General features: G+C 35.7%; 1 protein-coding gene across 1 annotated transcript in view; it reads right to left on the minus strand.

Moving 5' to 3' along the window:
* LOC148954114 (nipped-B-like protein) overlaps positions 1-17,535 on the minus strand; it is a 131,164-nt gene that overhangs the window by 39,013 nt on the left and 74,616 nt on the right. The window contains exon 20 of the mRNA XM_089085924.1: positions 16,011-16,204. Within this exon, the coding sequence (XP_088942050.1) occupies positions 16,011-16,204 (194 nt within the window). The remainder of the gene's footprint in view (positions 1-16,010; positions 16,205-17,535) is intronic.

Below are 17,535 nucleotides of genomic sequence, written 5' to 3' on the forward strand. Positions count from 1 at the left end.
CGAAAATAAAACAACACCCAAACCGAGTTTGAAAAGGAACAAAGCAAAATAACATATTCATTCAGGAATGTACGGATCAGGTCCAGAATATGGATTTCATCAGCGGCTTTTGAGAACTCCCTGCACGCGGGCTACTAATTTCTATTAACAAGGCTTACTTCCCCCCGCCTCCCTCGCTCTCTTTCTTCCTCTCTTGGACTACTTTTGGACAGACTAGTTCATGAGCGACTCTAAGCCTCCCTCACCCTCTCTTTCTGCCTTTATTTTTCTCTCTATCTCTTTCCCCCTCTGAATATATCTCTCTTTAGTTAATTTGTTCTGTTTTTCTTTTTTATTTTTGGTTTTATTTCGGATTTCAACAAATATTTTTTCCATTTAGATACTCGTTTTACATTTTATTCATAATACTGACAAAATAAGATTTAATGTTCAGTTTCTGAAGACCAAAAGTTTTCAGTAAAACTATTTCCCAATTCCCCCATGCTAGAACAATTTTTTTTTTTTGCAATGGACAATATTGTAACATATTGAACATAGTATACATTACTTACACGACGGATAAGAGATAAATCTAAAATAGGTGGACACATCTTTCTTTTATCATCTAAGATAAATTTTCTGTTTCTTGTCAGACTGAGGCTTAGAATAATATTTACAAACGGAAACTTAGAACTAATGCAAGGGAATTTCCCAACGGAGCAAAAAATCCTCAGAAACATTCCATCGCTCTTGGCGAAAGTTATTTCTTTTTATAAAGCGGATCTTTTACCTGAATGAACAGTAACATATCGAGTAGGGTGAGAGGGATCGACCAGTACATTGCTAAACTCCATATAAATGTGTTCTTTTGAATACATATTGCAATTATTACAATTAGACCCTGTTTCATTTGACATAATAAAAAAAAATTTGGATCCCCCTCCAAAATGAAATCTTGGTTACGATTCAGATCTTGCGCAAATTGAAAAAAAAAGAGATTCAAAGTCACCTCAACAGAGATCACCCCATAAAAAAATCTTTCTCACGATATACTTTTTATACATCCGAACCACTGTAAATAGATATAAGACGGTATGATAATTCACAATCTCAACCATTATACAAACCCGGACCGAAATGCAAGTACTCCAGAGAACATTTAAACAACTATAAACATAAGCAACATTCGATTTTTTGACGGGTAGACAATTTAGATTTCTCTTGAACGAGAAACTTGGCTTCACCTTTGTAACACCAACTTTTAAAGAATCTAATTTTAAATTAATTTATTCCGACACATATATAAAATCGGTAATTAGTAGTGCAATTTTATTATTAGATGTTTTTAGAAATTACAAGTAGGTTGCAAAGTCTCGAGTTGTTTTTTTTTTTTCAATTTTTCAATTAAATTCAAATTATTAAATACTACAATAAATAAATAAATACACTTAAGCGCTAGAGGTCCCAAGAAGCATAGCTTGTAGAGGACCTCCTATCAATCACAAAATCCATTAAAAAAAAATCAGGGAAGGAAAAAAAATACAACTATATCTAAAAAATATAAACACAATGCGAGAAAAATCAACAAAAAACAAACAACTGCTACAAAATAACCTTTGACTTAATTTTATCCGAACTGAAAATGTCCTGTAATTTATTAAATCTCCAAACCATTAATAATATTATTAAACAGCGGGGTTCGAATCTCATTCAACATAATGAGAGAGGAGAAAAGAAAAAAAAATATATAAAGTAAAGCGGAATAAATAGATAAAGCAAAATGAATAAAGAAATAAAGAAAAAAAACGAAATTACTTCAAGCCTTAGAGAATATTTTTCATCAAAGGGAAGAAGAGTTTTTGATAAGAGAAAGTTCACTGGGAATAGAGTTCCAAAGAGCAATTGCTCTATAAATTGGTGACCTCTGAGCTGCTGAGGATACCCTTTTAGACAGTCGAAATTGGTGAACAGAGATACTAAGCAAAGTGTGGAACTTACGTGTTGTTGCTAGATCAAAGTAGGATAAGACATTTGGAGTAAGTGATAAATTGAAGGCTCGATGAGCTAGTTTTAGGTTCTGCTTCTTGATAACCACATCTAAGGCATCTAGACCTGTATCACTGTAAAGATCAGCTGTAGGATAGAAGCGGGGTAGGCGAAAAGTTGCCTTCACCGCTCTATTCTGTGCTGTTCGGAGTCGCCGAAGGGAAGAATAATTAGTATTGCCCCATACAGTGCAACAATAAGAAAGATAAGGAAGGACAAATGCATAGTAAAGAGAAAGCATTACATCGGGAGGAAGAAATTGATTGGCACGATGAAGCATACACTTGACGAGAAATTATAGAATGTGTATAGGAAATATGAGTTTTGAAAGAAAGAAAACAATCAACATGCACACCAAGAAGTCTAACACAAGAGCACTGGGGAAGTATATCAGTACCGTAAAAAACGAAGATTGTTGGGGAAGGTTCAGACATGTGGTATGGGGTTCGAAAATGAATAATGCTACTCTTAGAGCTATTCAACAGCATCCCGTTCTGCTCACACCAATCACGCACATGGTTAAACAGAAGCTGAGCCTTAGCAGCAACAGAAAGTAGATCATTGGAAACCACGAAAAAATTACTATTGTCTGCAAACACAACAGTGTGGGTGTCAAGGTTAGGAGATGGAGGAAGGTCATTAATATAAATAAGAAAGAGGAGTGGTCCCAAAACTGAGCCTTGAGGTACCCCTTTGGAAACTGAAGCTAGATCAGAACATTTCCCATCATAACACACAAACTGAGATCTATTAGACAGGTAAGATTTAAACCAATCAAAGGCAATTCCCCGAACTCCAAGTAGAGACAGCTTTCCCAGGAAGACAAAATGATCTACCATGTTGAAAGCCTTATAAAAATCAAGAAATAGTCCTAGAACGCAACGACCCTTGTCTTGTTTCAAAGGCATTTTGAGAAAGTTTCTGCCAAAATACGTGTTCCAGGGTACGTGTCCGCTGATGGCAGATCAAATGAGAGGAGCTGTTTGTACGCGCCGTATATATATATATATATATATATATATATATATATATATATATATATATATATATATATATATATATATATATATATATATATATATATATATATATATATATATATATATATATATATATATATATATATATATATATATATATATATATATATATATATATATATATATATATATATATATATATATATATATATATATATATATATAATAGTCCAAGAAATAGTCCTAGAACGCAACGACCCTTGTCTTGTTTCAAAGGCATTTTGAGAAAGTTTCTGCCAAAATACGTGTTCCAGGGTACGTGTCCGCTGATGGCAGATCAAATGAGAGGAGCTGTTTGTACGCACCGATATATATATATATATATATATATATATATATATATATATATATATATATATATTATATATATATATATATATATATATATATATATATATATATATATATATATATATATATATATATATATATATATATATATATATATATTACAAAAATATATATATATATATATACATATATATTCCAAAAATTATATGAAAAATAATTTTTTTTAAAGAAAAGTAAGGCCATATTAGTAAAGTTTAAGAAATAGCTTAGAAAATGTGCCGTAAAAGGTCTAAGATCGTACAGACTCAGCGGTAAGAAATGCCATTTTATTTATTTTCTGGTAAACAAACTGGAAGAATATTTTATAACAGGAACTTTTCTAGCGTAAAGCCCCGTAAAAATTTGGATCTGCCACTAAAATGACTGATGTCCTTCAATTTTCTGAAAACTCACGAAAAACAATTTTCTTCAATTTTCTGAAGAATTTCACGAAAAACACTTCTTAACAGACGTTTGGTATTTTCTCGGATAGGGCTAATCCACCAGTTGTTAGAAGAAAAACAAAGATCCTATTTAAATTTCGAATGACATTTTTACGGCCCAAAAAAGAGCATAAATGAGGAAAAATTAAATGAAATTAATATTAATAGGAAAATAAAATTAAATGGAAATTAAAGGGAAGGTTTTTCCTTACCAATAAAAAAAAAACAATAAGAAAAAGTTTTGACGCTTCATGGCGCAATATTACTGTCTAAAACCACAGACTATTGTGAAACCTAATAGATGATTTGTGCTAAAACTGTTAGGTTGCCCCTTTGTGGTAAAACTTTTGCGGCAAATTTCAAATAGTCCCGCCACTTCGTGAATCCATCTCCACTATGAAATTCCTGCTATTTCCCTGTATATGTATATAATCAACCCCCCTTTTTAGAAATCCTACATAAGCAAACCACTTCGCCGGCTCACCACGTTTCTTTCTGCTTTTGCAATTACGAATAATACAGTCACAAAATTATTCAGTGACTGACAAATTTACACTGACCCGCTGATGACAGAGTAAATGGGATGAGCTGTTTGTACGCTCTTAGGATGTAGTGCCAACGGTGTTCGAATTGCAACACAGTGTAACATATTATATTTAGTAAGTTATCTTGAAAAAACAGTCCAATGGGACTTTTTAAATTAGACATAACCAAATGACTTGGACCCTCCTCGAAAATAGATTCCTGTCTACAGCTCTGTTCTTCTGGAGATAAACAAAATTAATTAAAACACATTATAATAGATTATAATGAGTAAATTCTGCGTTTTTTTTAACAAAGTTGTTCTAATGGAGGTAAAGAGCGATTTGAATCTTAAAACGAACATCAGATATTGTTTCGCAACATATGCAGCACGTGTCTATAAAAATGGTCCACACTATTAGACCTAACACTAATGTCAAAATACTCATTTTGTTACATAACGGTTTACTGAGTCACAAAACAATAAATGAATTTGTGAGGTAGAACATCAAGTGCTTTAAGAGTTTTTTTCTATGGTGGAATAGTAAGGTATCCCAGGGTGTTTTCATATAATTAAAATCGCAGAATTTGCTACGACTAGCATATTTTAATTTTGTAGACAAATCCAAAATGAAAGTGTCCATGTGAGAGCCATATAAACTAGCCTGTTATTTATCCAGGCTATTTAAAGACTTTTCTGTAGCAAAAAAAAAACACCCTGTATTTTTTGGCATGGGTTTTACGTTTCAGTAAAGCGCTAGTTCTTTTTCAAATTCTACAAATATAAGGAATATCGGTACTTAAGTATTAAACGTACTCTTTTATATAACGCAAAGAAAACAGTCACGAAAACCCGCTAAAGACGGAGTAATTCAAGAGACCGCTATAGTCATGCAATACGTTTACGATATGCGTTTTCATTGCGTTTACGATATTTAAACTGTGTTTTTAGGGTTTAGGGGGGGGGAGGGACCTAGGTTAGGTTAGGTTACATATTTAATATATGGCATGCTTTACCTCCCACCCCACCCCCTAATGTGCAAATATATAGCCCAAATTTGTTTCTAAACTATTATATATTCATCCTTTTTTATTTTAATTCATTAGCATTAACCAAACTTGACTTCTTTAGCAGTATACAAAAGAGTATGTTTAATAATCACGTACCGGAATATCATTAGTAGATAATTTAAGTAGCTTTATAGATATATGGTGCAGAGATAGCGATTGAACAATAATAAATATTAAGATAAGAAATAATATACATAGATATAAAACAAAGATAATTTTTGTTTGTAGCAAGTTTCAATTTCCTTCTTTAGTTCCATTAGAAAAATACTTTTTACCAAAACTGATCTAGAATCCCCTACGGGACCGCGGTACCCAGTTTAGAAACCGCTATTCTAACTGATCATAAATTTGTGTGTCCTGAGATCTCTCCACTGAGAGACTCCCTCTCCGAAAATAAACGAAATACGTTGTCAATTTCCTAAGAAACTGTTTTTTCTAAGAACTGAAGGTCAGTCTATCTGGTAACGGGTAATAAAATAGAATTCTGGGTTGATAATGTACAACTCAAACAGGAAGTTGCGAGACTATCTATAGGCCTACATTATCCTGTTGGATAATCTATTGATTATTTATTATCACTAATACGTCGAATCAGATAGAAAAAAATATATATAATTCAAAGGTCTTTTCAAATATCACTGCCGTTGCAATTGTTCTTTTTCTTTCTTTCCTCCTTTTTTTAAGTGCAAATGGCGAGTTTACATATTCAATGCTCTTTCCAAACATAACTATCATGGTTGTAGCAATTGATGTTCATATATTTATTTCACATTAACAAAATTTACATACAAAAATCAATATGATTCACCCAAAACCAAACGGTTTTGGTTTTGGGTTGCTATTACAAAATTGCTATTACAATTTTATCTTTTCCAGTGCAAAAGTCAAAATCATATATCCGATTCTCTCTTTTTCCCTCAAGCTGTTTGCCGAGGCTATAAAGTTTGATTAACAAAAATTACAACACAAAAGTCAGGAAATACTAAATAAAGTCAAAGTGACCAAAACTGTTCTGGGATACCCTACGGAATTAAGGTACCAAGTTTAGAAACCACTGTTCTAATTGATCATTGAAATTTTCATGCCCCGAAAACACTCCATTAAGAGATTCCCTCTCCAAATATAAACCAAAATACATTGTTAAATTCCTACGACACTGTTCTTAGAAAAGAAAGTCGCTCTATATGCTATCGGCTATTCAAATAAAATTTCAGGTAAATAAACAAAAACTGAAACACAAAGTTGCCAGATTATCTATACATTACCTCGTCTATATAGATCATATTCTATATTAAAAATTGTGAAGGAAAATTCAAATGTACAATTTCTAAATTTTGTGCACCAGATGTGAAAGTGGAAGGAAAATGGAATGAAAATGGAAATGGAACGCATCAAATAGATAAAAATAGAAGAATAGAAATTAAAGCTTGGGATGGAAAGTTAATACGAACAATCGTATTTAAAATTAAAGAGTTTGATTAAATTTACTCACTGCTTGATTAATTAAATCCGTCTTAAATTTTTAATAGAGAAGCAGTGTGGTCTAAGAAATTATCTAAAACCGTATTTTAATAGCCGTAACATGATATATTTCTTTCTTCTTTGAAAAACTGCATAGTTGCGCAGAAACACCTATATATCACTGAACAAATACACCCCCCAAAAAAATAGCAAAATAAAAATGAAGCAAAACAAAAGAAAATAAAATACAAACAAGAAATGGCGAAGAAAATAAAAAACCTATAAGCTTAACACCAGTAAAACAACATTGCACCGCTGGGCAAACTTATTATATTTGTAATACGAGTCATAACGTGAGTAATATGAGTCGCTGATAGACTCGGTGCAAAACCAAGTTAAGTCCTCATTCAGTGCAAAAGCGAGCCATGCCTTGACACGGTGCAAAGACTAGCTAAGTCCTGATACGATGCAAAAACGACCTAATTGCAGATCTAGCACGAAAACGAAGTCCTAATTCAGAGCAAACATGACCTAGATCCTGAATGTGCACTATTAAGCTCATATGACCACAATATGAGCAAAAATCACCTATTTTAAGGCCACAAGAACTCAATTGTTTAAAAAAAATCCAATTCTTTGGGTTTTTGCAACACTGCAAACACTGGCAAGCTCGTTTAGTCCAAGCTGGTGACTGACGTTCTCGGCATCAAAAAGATGCTTATATAATGTGAAGAACTGAGAACAGATCCGTCGCGAGTTCTAAATTCGCCCAAACTCTGTCTACATACATGTTGTGCCTCTTCCGAACCCATGATTGTGCCATCATTGATTGGTCTACGTTGCTTTCTTCGGAAGTAAAGCTGTCACTGATAATGAATTACGATAAGTTAAAAACCTCGTTGGTGGAAAGCCCGGTGAAGTCTTGCCACACACTATCTTGCATTGAAATATATATGATATAATATAGCTTCTATAATATACAATATATCTAGTATAGGAAAAGTTGGATTTCAAACTATTAGCCTCCTTCTTCTGCTTTTTTAACATCCTTCATCCTGCCTCAATGAAAAAAAGAAAAAAAGAAAAGGCTAAATCCTGACTCGATACAAATTCTAAAAGCGAGCTAAGTCTCGAGTCCTGTAAAAGCAAATCGAATACAAGCTGCATAGCCTGATTCAACTGACTTATATAATAAATCATATAATACGAGGTTTAGAGAAAATCCCAAAATTAAATAAATAAGGTCCTATTCTTATCCACTTAATATTTTGCTGGTTCTACGCTTTTACTACGTAATTACAGAAAAAATTAAAATAAATTACCTAAAAAAAACTATAAATCTCATAAATCCTTTAAAAAATCTTAGAACTTAAAATTTTAAAAATCGCCTGATTTCTAAATTCCTTGTCCGTCTTTTGAAAAACGAGAATATCTATCTCCCCTCGACATTGATAATTTAAAAATTATTAGCAAATTTCTAAGAGACTGTCTCCATATTTCAAAAGACTACAGTAAAAATTCAAGCTTATATACTTAGAATGGTCAACTTTAAAAATCATCCCCGATTATTCTAAGCAAAAAGATATATAACAATTCTCTAAATCATCAATTATATATATTTAATTATATTTAATACCAAATATGTAATAAAATTATATATATTTTATAGAGCTATTTCTATATAATTAATTTTTACATAAATATAATTTAAACTAATTTATAAATTGTAAATTAAAATATATCATACAATATATATATATTTAATATTTAAATTCTCTATAATAATTCTATCAACAAAAAACCCAAATTTTTCGATCTAATATATTACTCTGTGATAAAGCAGAAATTATAGAATAAGTATGCTTATTAATGACCCCCATGCGATGAAAAATAGTGGAGTAAAAAAAGGAAAGAAATGGAATTCACTACAAAAAAATAAATAACTATACGGATATCAAAGAGTATAAAGCAACGGGATTAGGCAGTAATTAGGGCCCAGCCTTAAGCTTCATAAGAAGTAATTTCATATTGATGATGGTGCAGAATAAGCACAATACCAGTAGTACTAAACCGAGCGATTATTTGTATATTTCGGTAAGAACGTGGCAAACAAAGAAGAAACTACCGGAAATAATAAACGCGGATTAACTCAGATCATTTTCACGAAGTAAAGAGTAACGACCAGACACAAAGACTATACAATGATCACAAAAAGGCAAATAAACATTTCTCGAGGCCGGCCTATTATAACCACTACGATTAGCAACTATCTTAGTATGACCCAGTTTTAATTTATCTTTAATGTCTGATACAGTTTCCATCTCAGAGCTGAAACTAAATCGTATGCCGAAATCCCAAGCCATCTGAGACTCGTAACACGGGGAACGCCAAAAGGAATACAACTTAAGAAACACGTACCTAACGCTTCATTAAACTACAAATGGTCCCATTTAGCGATGTTTAGCGATTATAAACCAATTTTATCGAAAGAGGAACGTAACATACTGAAACCCTCTGCTAAACCAACTTTAGACCGACTAAGGTGTTTGTCAATAAATAGTGTTTGAATACCATGTGTATCTTGCCCCTCTTTTTGGAGACGTAGAGTCCGTTTGCAAGGGTCAGTGCCTTGCATTTGTTGTATGCCTTTTTATGAATATTTTATCATAGTACAGCAACGTTTCTTATCTTTTCAGTGTCGTGACCCTCCTCCCCCCCCCATTACTCCTAGAGAGGTCCAGATGAAAGTCAGTAATCTTTCTGTCAGTAGAGCTTATTCACCTCATTTGCGCTGCATGCTTTTTTCCTTTCTTTTTTTGATTGTACTATCGAAAGTAAACTATTAATTAATCAATAAAGCACATCTTTAGTACAAAAAACATTAAATATGTTAAGACGGATTAAAGTAACCATATCCGATTCACACGTTTCGTAACTCGCATATTTATGAATAATTTCACGTTTCGTTATAATTCCGCATAAATTAAGTTAGCTGAATGAGGGGTAGCGTTTCTTATTTGTATTTTTATAGTTACCACCATGTTCTGCAAGAATTTAGGCTAGGTACATTTGTGTAACAAAAATAATTGGTAAACGCTACTACTACTAGCCTTTACTCCCTCTTATGAAGAGTATACTTCCTTTACATCTTTTCTTATGCCCTCTTTTTACCCCGTTTGATGACATTCTGCTTTTCGTTTGACTCCAGCTGGACTGCCAAAAAGGAATTATTTCCAGCAGGGGCAGCACCAATTTGAGAAAGGAGATGTTTTGAAAATAATACATTTATTGATATTGCATTTAAAAAAATTGGAAAAATGCCCCTTTACCTTCCCCTGCTACAATTAAAAAAAAAAAACACTTTTCTGTATCTTCCCTAAAAAAGATCGAAAAATACCTGCTCCTCCCCTGCATTTTGGCGAATTGGCACCCCACAACGCTTTCAGAGCCAACGTTTCAGAGTCATAAGTAACCACTATCATAACAGGGGCTTATGGATATGGGGATATGGGGCTTAGACCCCTAACTAATCGCTCCGAACAGGGCCACCCCAACCTCAGGGATGCGGCTGGAGCCCAGCCCAAGGTTTCTTAATCAGAGCTCAGGCCTAGGGACGGCTGGGCTTGCGACCCTTTACCTGAAAATAATTGCAATGAAAGGAAATATTACTCAAGCCTCGAATCTTATTGGTTTTAATTTATTAAGACCTCGGCACGCCCCCGGACATCGTTTGAACCTTGCTGACCAAGGTGGGTTGAGAAAAGCCACCTGGAATGTTTTAACCATGAATAAGCCGGGATCCAAAGACCTTCTAAGGCTGGAGATGTTAAGATTTGGGATTGACATACTAGGAATGACAGAAACACATTTGACGGGATCAGGCAATGAAGAAATCGCCAGTACAGGTCACAGGATGAATTGGTCAGATCAAACCTCCAGTAGAAGCAGCGGTGTAGGCCTGCTCCTAAACAAGAAGCCAAAGAAATGCCTCATATCCCACAACCCAATATCAGATAGACTATTCACTGCCCGTTTCAACCAGAAGCATGGGAAGATGTCGATTATTGTGTGGTACCCACCAACGAATGTCTCCCCAGAGGACGAAAAAGACAAGTTCTACTCAGCTCTGACATCTGCTCCATCCCGGATTTCCCCTCATGATGTTTTGGCCGTGATGGGCGATTTCAATGCAACTTTATCTAATCTCGGCGGAGGTTTTAAGTCTGTAATTGGACCGATTACCCCTGACTCTTGAATGAAAATGGGACTTGACTACTTCAGTTGCGGGCTGTGCAACAATTGGTCATTGCCAACACCCTGTTTCACAGGAAAGACATCTATAAGCCAAAATGATATAGCACTGACGGGCGAATGCAGGAGATGATTGACTATATCATAGTCAACCAAAGATGGCGCACATCTCTTACGAACTGTAGAAAATATCGTGGCGCTGAGATAGGAAATACAGACCATCGGTTAGTTGCCACGAACTTCTGCCTGCGTCCTAAAGCCCAGCCTTCAAAACGGCGCCAGCCAAAGTTAGACACCCAGAAACTAAAAATTGAGGAATTCCACCAAAAGTACCCAGTTGAAATTCAGAATAGGTTTGAATGCTACCATCGGTCGTATCATGCATTCAAAGAAGCCCTGGCTATCGCAAGAAGCACTGCAAATCATTGAACAGTGCCAGAAAGCGCGGTTGGCCGGAGATATGCCCTCCTACAGACGGCTAAACGGGATTAGAACAATATTATTCACGTAAACAACAATTTGTTGATAAAAAAGCTGAAGAGCTAGAAGATGGGGCACGAAAAGGTAACGTCATGTCGCTTTTCAAGCATGTCGGAGACCTTAGCGATGGGAAACACCAAAGATAGGCACAGTTAAATCCTTCTCTGGCGAAATGCTAGAAGATGCAAACGCGCAACTTGATCTACGGAGGGAGCGCTTCGCAAAGCTTTTAAACGCCGAAAGAATCAACGCTGACCCCAACCTAACTGCATCCACTCAGCAAACAAAATATAAAAATCTACCAGAACCTGATCCTCCCTCGGTAAAAGAGATATAAAATGCCCTGCGGAGAATGAAGAAAAACAAGGAACCAGGAGCCTGCGGGATCACGGTCGAGCTGCTAAAGTTCGGAAGACTGGCAATACTACTTTGGCTGCATATGCTGTTCTCCCTCGTCTGGTCAACTGAATTGATGCCTGAACAATGGAAGGAAGGAATAATCCTTCCTCTATGGAAGCGGAAAGGTAGCCGTAAAGATTGCTCGAATTACAGAGGAATCACCCTCCTGTCAGTACCTGGCAAAATATTCACCGGGACGTTGCTTGATAAGAGTATCCAGTTCATTCGTAAGTGCCGCCGGATTCAGCAAGCAGGTTTCATGCCCAACAGATACACGACCGAGCAGATGTACACTATTCGACAGGTCATCGAGAATGCCCGTGAGTTCCAGCGTACAGCATATATTACTTTTGTTGACTTTAAAGCAGCGTTCGAATCGATCGACAGTGAGTCTTTTTGGCTGATACTAAAACGAACGGGTTTCCCTGATTAATATTGCCGCCTGTTCAAGGCGCTCTACACTGGTACAAAAAGCTTTGTCCAGGTTAATGGTCGCCGAAGCCGAAGCCAGGTTAATGGTCGCCAAAAAGCTCTGTCCAGGTTAAGGTCGCCAATTCGAAATAGATACTGGTATAAGGCAAGGCTATGTTGCTGCTCCTGAACTTTTCAACGCAGTGGTTGATTATGTCATGGATCGAACCACGAATCGGTTCAAATTCGGACTGAAATATGGCGATAGAGTTCTAGCCGATTGCGACTTTGCAGATGATATTGCCCTGATATGCAGTTTTGCAGCTGAATTCGAGGCAGCTCTCAATACACTGTCACTTGAAGCCCTGAAAGTGGGACTAAATATTAGTTGGCAGAAAACAAAAATAATGATCATCGACCAGGCAGGAAATTCCGCCAACTCACCATCATTCAACGTATCAGGGCACACTATCGAAGTTGTCAACTCTTTTACTTACCTTGGATCTACCGTCTCGATAACGGCTCAATTAAAATGGAAGTCCAGTCGCGCATCGCAAAAGCCGCGTTTATTATGGCTCGATTATGTCGTTCCTTGTGGTCAAAGTCCAACATTAGCCGAAAAACAAAAATGCGGATCTACAACACGACCGAATCGCAAGTCCTTCTCTACGGTGTTGAAACTTGGCCGGCAGCTGCTTCTGTTCGTGATGCCATATATGCGGCCCAAACAAACTTACTAAGACGAATCGAAGGGATCAAGAGGTGTAATTTTGTCTCGAGCAACCGACTGTTGACATTAACAGATAAGACCCCCCCTTTTCTTCAGCTCATCTTAAGAATCCTACGGTGGTTTGGCTACTTAATTCGCATGCCAGAAAAAGCACTCGCCAGCACACTTTTCAATTTTGATCCCCCTCAACATGGCTGGAAACACCCCCGTGGAAGACCCCGGTTCAGACAGAGGAACAGCCTTACCCAGTACCTTTCCATGGTCGGTACTGATCTCCAAGAAGCAGTCACGCTTGCACATGACCGTTCGGAATGGAGGCGAAGAGTCACATCTCTTTCTATAAAGGACCACCAGCAGGAGCTTAAGTCAAGTAAGTCAAGTCAATCTTAGTTCCTAATCTTAGTTTTAAGAATTATCTCTCCATTCTTCTAAATTTTCTTCGCCAGCTTATAAAAAAAAAAAAAAACTTTGCCTCTGCTATTCCAGTTCTTACATATTCGCTGTATCCATCATCCATACTAGCAAAAGTTTTGGTAAATTAATTACAATAAGCAATTCAGCTCGACAAAACAGTAGCTTATGCAATAAAAACTTGAATAAACTAAACAGATTTGACGAAGGATGTTCAATCATCTTTTACAGTAAAAAGGTATCTTTATTAATTTGTCTCTTTTGTTCTGAAGCACACACTGCTTTTGATTTTGTTGCGAATATAATCGGCTCAGCGGCGACAACTTGTGAAAATTTAGGGGGTGGGGATTTGTCATTTTTTCCTATTTTTCAATAAAAAAAAAATACGAATCTTCAAAACAGAAGTATCCGAAATTTTATGAAATACGGAGCCTAATACTGACATATCGATGAAAAATACCCTACGGGCACTGGTCCAAATATTCCCTCCCCAGGAAAAATTAGATCTAACAGTACATTTGAGACAATCACCCAACCCCCAAAATTCTCCTATGTAATGAACTTGTGTGCGCCTATGGAAATGTGTTATTTCAACCAATCCTTTTTTTTTATAAAAGAAGAAAAGAAACAAAATGCTTCTCGCAGTTGGAAACAGTTTGGAAGAATGGGAAGATGAATCGGCCAGCTAATATTACAAAATTGGAAGCCAGGACAATGACAGTGGTCAAGTATGGTTCTGAAACACTGGCTTTCCAAAAGACGGAAAAAAGATTTATTAGATGTTTTCCAAGGTTGTAAGAACTCGTTAGACTGGCCTTATAAAAAAAAACGAAGGGTTTTTCGTCCTCAAATGAGGTCAGAAGTTTTCATTCAAAAAGATTTAGAGGAAATTGGACCTTCATAGGAGGGGATAAAGAGTGAAACTTTGAATAGATTGGAGTGGAGGAGGAGTGTCTACAGTTATGTTGCCTTCAGGCGGGTTGGTGCTGTAGTGAGTTTATAGTAGTAGATTTTTTAGACTTAATATAATTGTGCTTGTTGTTATTCTTCTTTTTTTATTGCCAGATAAAAAGTAATTAGGTTAAATGCCATTTACCAGATACAAGTTCCTTGAAATTTTAAAGAAAGTAGTTCAGCTATGTGAATGATACTTTCAAAATCATCCTAAAATATTTTGAAAACCCTAAAAATGTTATTCATGTAGCTGAATGATTTTCTTTAGAATGTAAAAAGTTTATTCCTATTGTAAACAAACATTCCTAATAACCAAATTTATTCTAAATTTGGAACTAAATTTAACTAATGTCATTAAAGCAGAATTTACCTTACATTTAATAGACCTTGCTGTAATTAGTTTTCGTATTTTATTCAGTTGAAAAGGCCTCTGATTGGTTGAAAATTATTACAGGGCATTGCTGTTAACCAATCAGCTTTTCCATTGGCAAACCTACGGAAATTAATCACAGTAAGATCTATTTTGCGTAGGGTTAATCAACTATCAAGTTTCTCAGAAACTGTAAAGAAGTTGAACACTCAACATGAAAAAAAAAAATATAATTCACCTGAACAGGATAAAACGACCCATGAAAAAAAAAACAACTGTCAGCGTCATCAAATTCACGAAAATTAAGGGGGGAATCAAAAATGTAATTTTAACATTCCAGGGGAGGGGGGTAATTTTGCCGTTTTGAAAATGCAAACATAAATATGTCGATGAAAATACCAAAAAAGGTATTTTCAAAATCTGAGGGGGGGGGGGCAATGGTCTCCCTTTCCAATTGACACCACTGCAAGATGTCTATCTTGAAATGCTTTAAAGGCAAATTAAATTGTCAACTAATGGGTTACAGATAATCGCAAGAAAGATGTTTCAAAATTGGTTAATTTTTATTATTTATTTTATTATTTTGTTACTTTGATTTTTGTCTTTTACTATTATTTGACTATTCTTCAAACAATCCCCATACAGTTTAAAACTACCTAAAATGTTCGTCTTCTTCTGATCTGTTTTCTTCTTTTTTTACATCGAACTTAATCTTTATTCACATTTTTATTTACTCTTTTCCCTGTTTGTTTCCCCTGTTTACCTATATAATTGGCTACTTTTTCCAACTTTCTGTTCTGAAGACAAGCGTGTGACGTTATACCCCTGGTACCTGAAGTCATTTTTCCACGCAAGTTCTCATTATACAGTCAATAGGTTTCCAATATTCACAAAAAGGTATATGCTGCGTTTTTTTAATTTATTTGTTTTTTATATAATTTATTATTATATGTGCCTCTCAAAACGTTCCCTTTTTCTTTCTTTTTTCTTTTTGATAAAGTAGAATATTCTAATTGAAATGTTTATTTTTTGGTATTTTCCTAAAAAAATTGTAACTCCCATAGTCCATCCCCCACTCAATATTCCAGCTACAAAATATGAAGGTGACTTACTTGAACAGGATGAACTAATCCTTGTTGAAGAACAAGCTGTACAACTTTGAACGCCCCAAATCGAATGGTCGGATGAATATGTATAAAGCAATTCAAAACGGATTTCAGGTACAATTGAATTACGGAGGAAGCCATACCAGACGATACGTCACACATCTCTTTCAGATCATCTTGCTTATTTGATGATGAATTCCCTGAAAAAAGATGGCCATAAAATTAATCAACAAAAAGACCCGCATATAATCCAATAATTCAATGAGACCCTCCCCAGAACATAAACTCTCTCTCTCTCTCTCTCTCTCTCTCTCTCTCTCTCTCTCTCTCTCTCTCTCTCTCTCTCTCTCTCTCTCTCTCTCTCTCTCTCTCTCTCTCTCTCTCTCTCTCTCTCTCTCTCTCTCTCTCTCTCTCTCTCTCTCTCTCTCTCTCTCTCTCTCTCTCTCTCTCTCTCTCTCTCTCTCTCTCTCTCTCTCTCTCTCTCTCTCTCTCTCTCTCTCTCTCTCTCTCTCTCTCTCTCTCTCTCTCTCTCTCTCTCTCTCTCTCTCTCTCTCTCTCTCTCTCTCTCTCTCTCTCTCTCTCTCTCTCTCTCTCTCTCTCTCTCTCTCTCTCTTTTTTTTTTTTTGCTACGTTTATAGGCAAGATTTGCCATCAATGACTGTCTTCTACAAGCACATACACGTTTTCTGTTTGAGTTACTCATACTAATAACTAGTTCGGTTGCATTCGTATAAAGCCATTCAAAACAGAATTGAGCCACAATTCAATATAGTAACCCGGGGGAGGCTTCCTAAAAAGAAATTCCGAGTACCACGTGTTTCGTTGTTAGGCCACATTTCGCACAGAGCCAGCAACTCCTGGTACAATTTCATCAATTTTGACACAAGTCACCTCGTATGCAATCCTGTTATCTCCAACATCCCCCCCCTATTCAACACCTTACATTTAGGTCGAGGATCATATATAGAATTAAAAACACGGTTAGGAACTAATACCCATATTGTATCTTTAAAATGCCCATTCTTTTCTTTAAAGATGAGCTCAAGTTAAAATGTCACAAGATCAAAATCCGAAATTCATTAGTACTTGTCACTAATGAAATGTCAAATTGATTTGTACTTGTGCTTCATTAGTACAAAAAAAACATGTCAGTGAGTTATGCGACTCCTCGAACACTACCCCTATTCAACACAGCTACCTTTAAGCCAAGACTCAGATCTACAAATACAAGCAGGTTAGAAATATGATGCCCGTTTTGCACCGTTACTTGACTGTTCTGTAGAAGAGGTCTCAAGTTGAAATATTTTAGAAGAAGAATGCATGTTGATGGGAATGCATGGAAAAGTCGTTCAGAGACGCATCTAGGGACATTCCCGTCCCCAATAAAAACACGTATTTACTGTCTACTGCATTTTTTGAAATTTCCGCATAAATTGATCATTCGCCTAATTTTTTAAACGGATGCATCCGACATAAATTTGTGGGTGATATCGTCTCAAGACGACATTTGGGGGCGTATATGGAAACACTC

Source organism: Artemia sp. Qi Xiang Cuo, chromosome 3 (assembly GCF_049724085.1).
Source record: "Artemia sp. Qi Xiang Cuo chromosome 3, ASM4972408v1, whole genome shotgun sequence".
In the NCBI taxonomy this organism is placed as follows: domain Eukaryota; kingdom Metazoa; phylum Arthropoda; class Branchiopoda; order Anostraca; family Artemiidae; genus Artemia; species Artemia sp. Qi Xiang Cuo.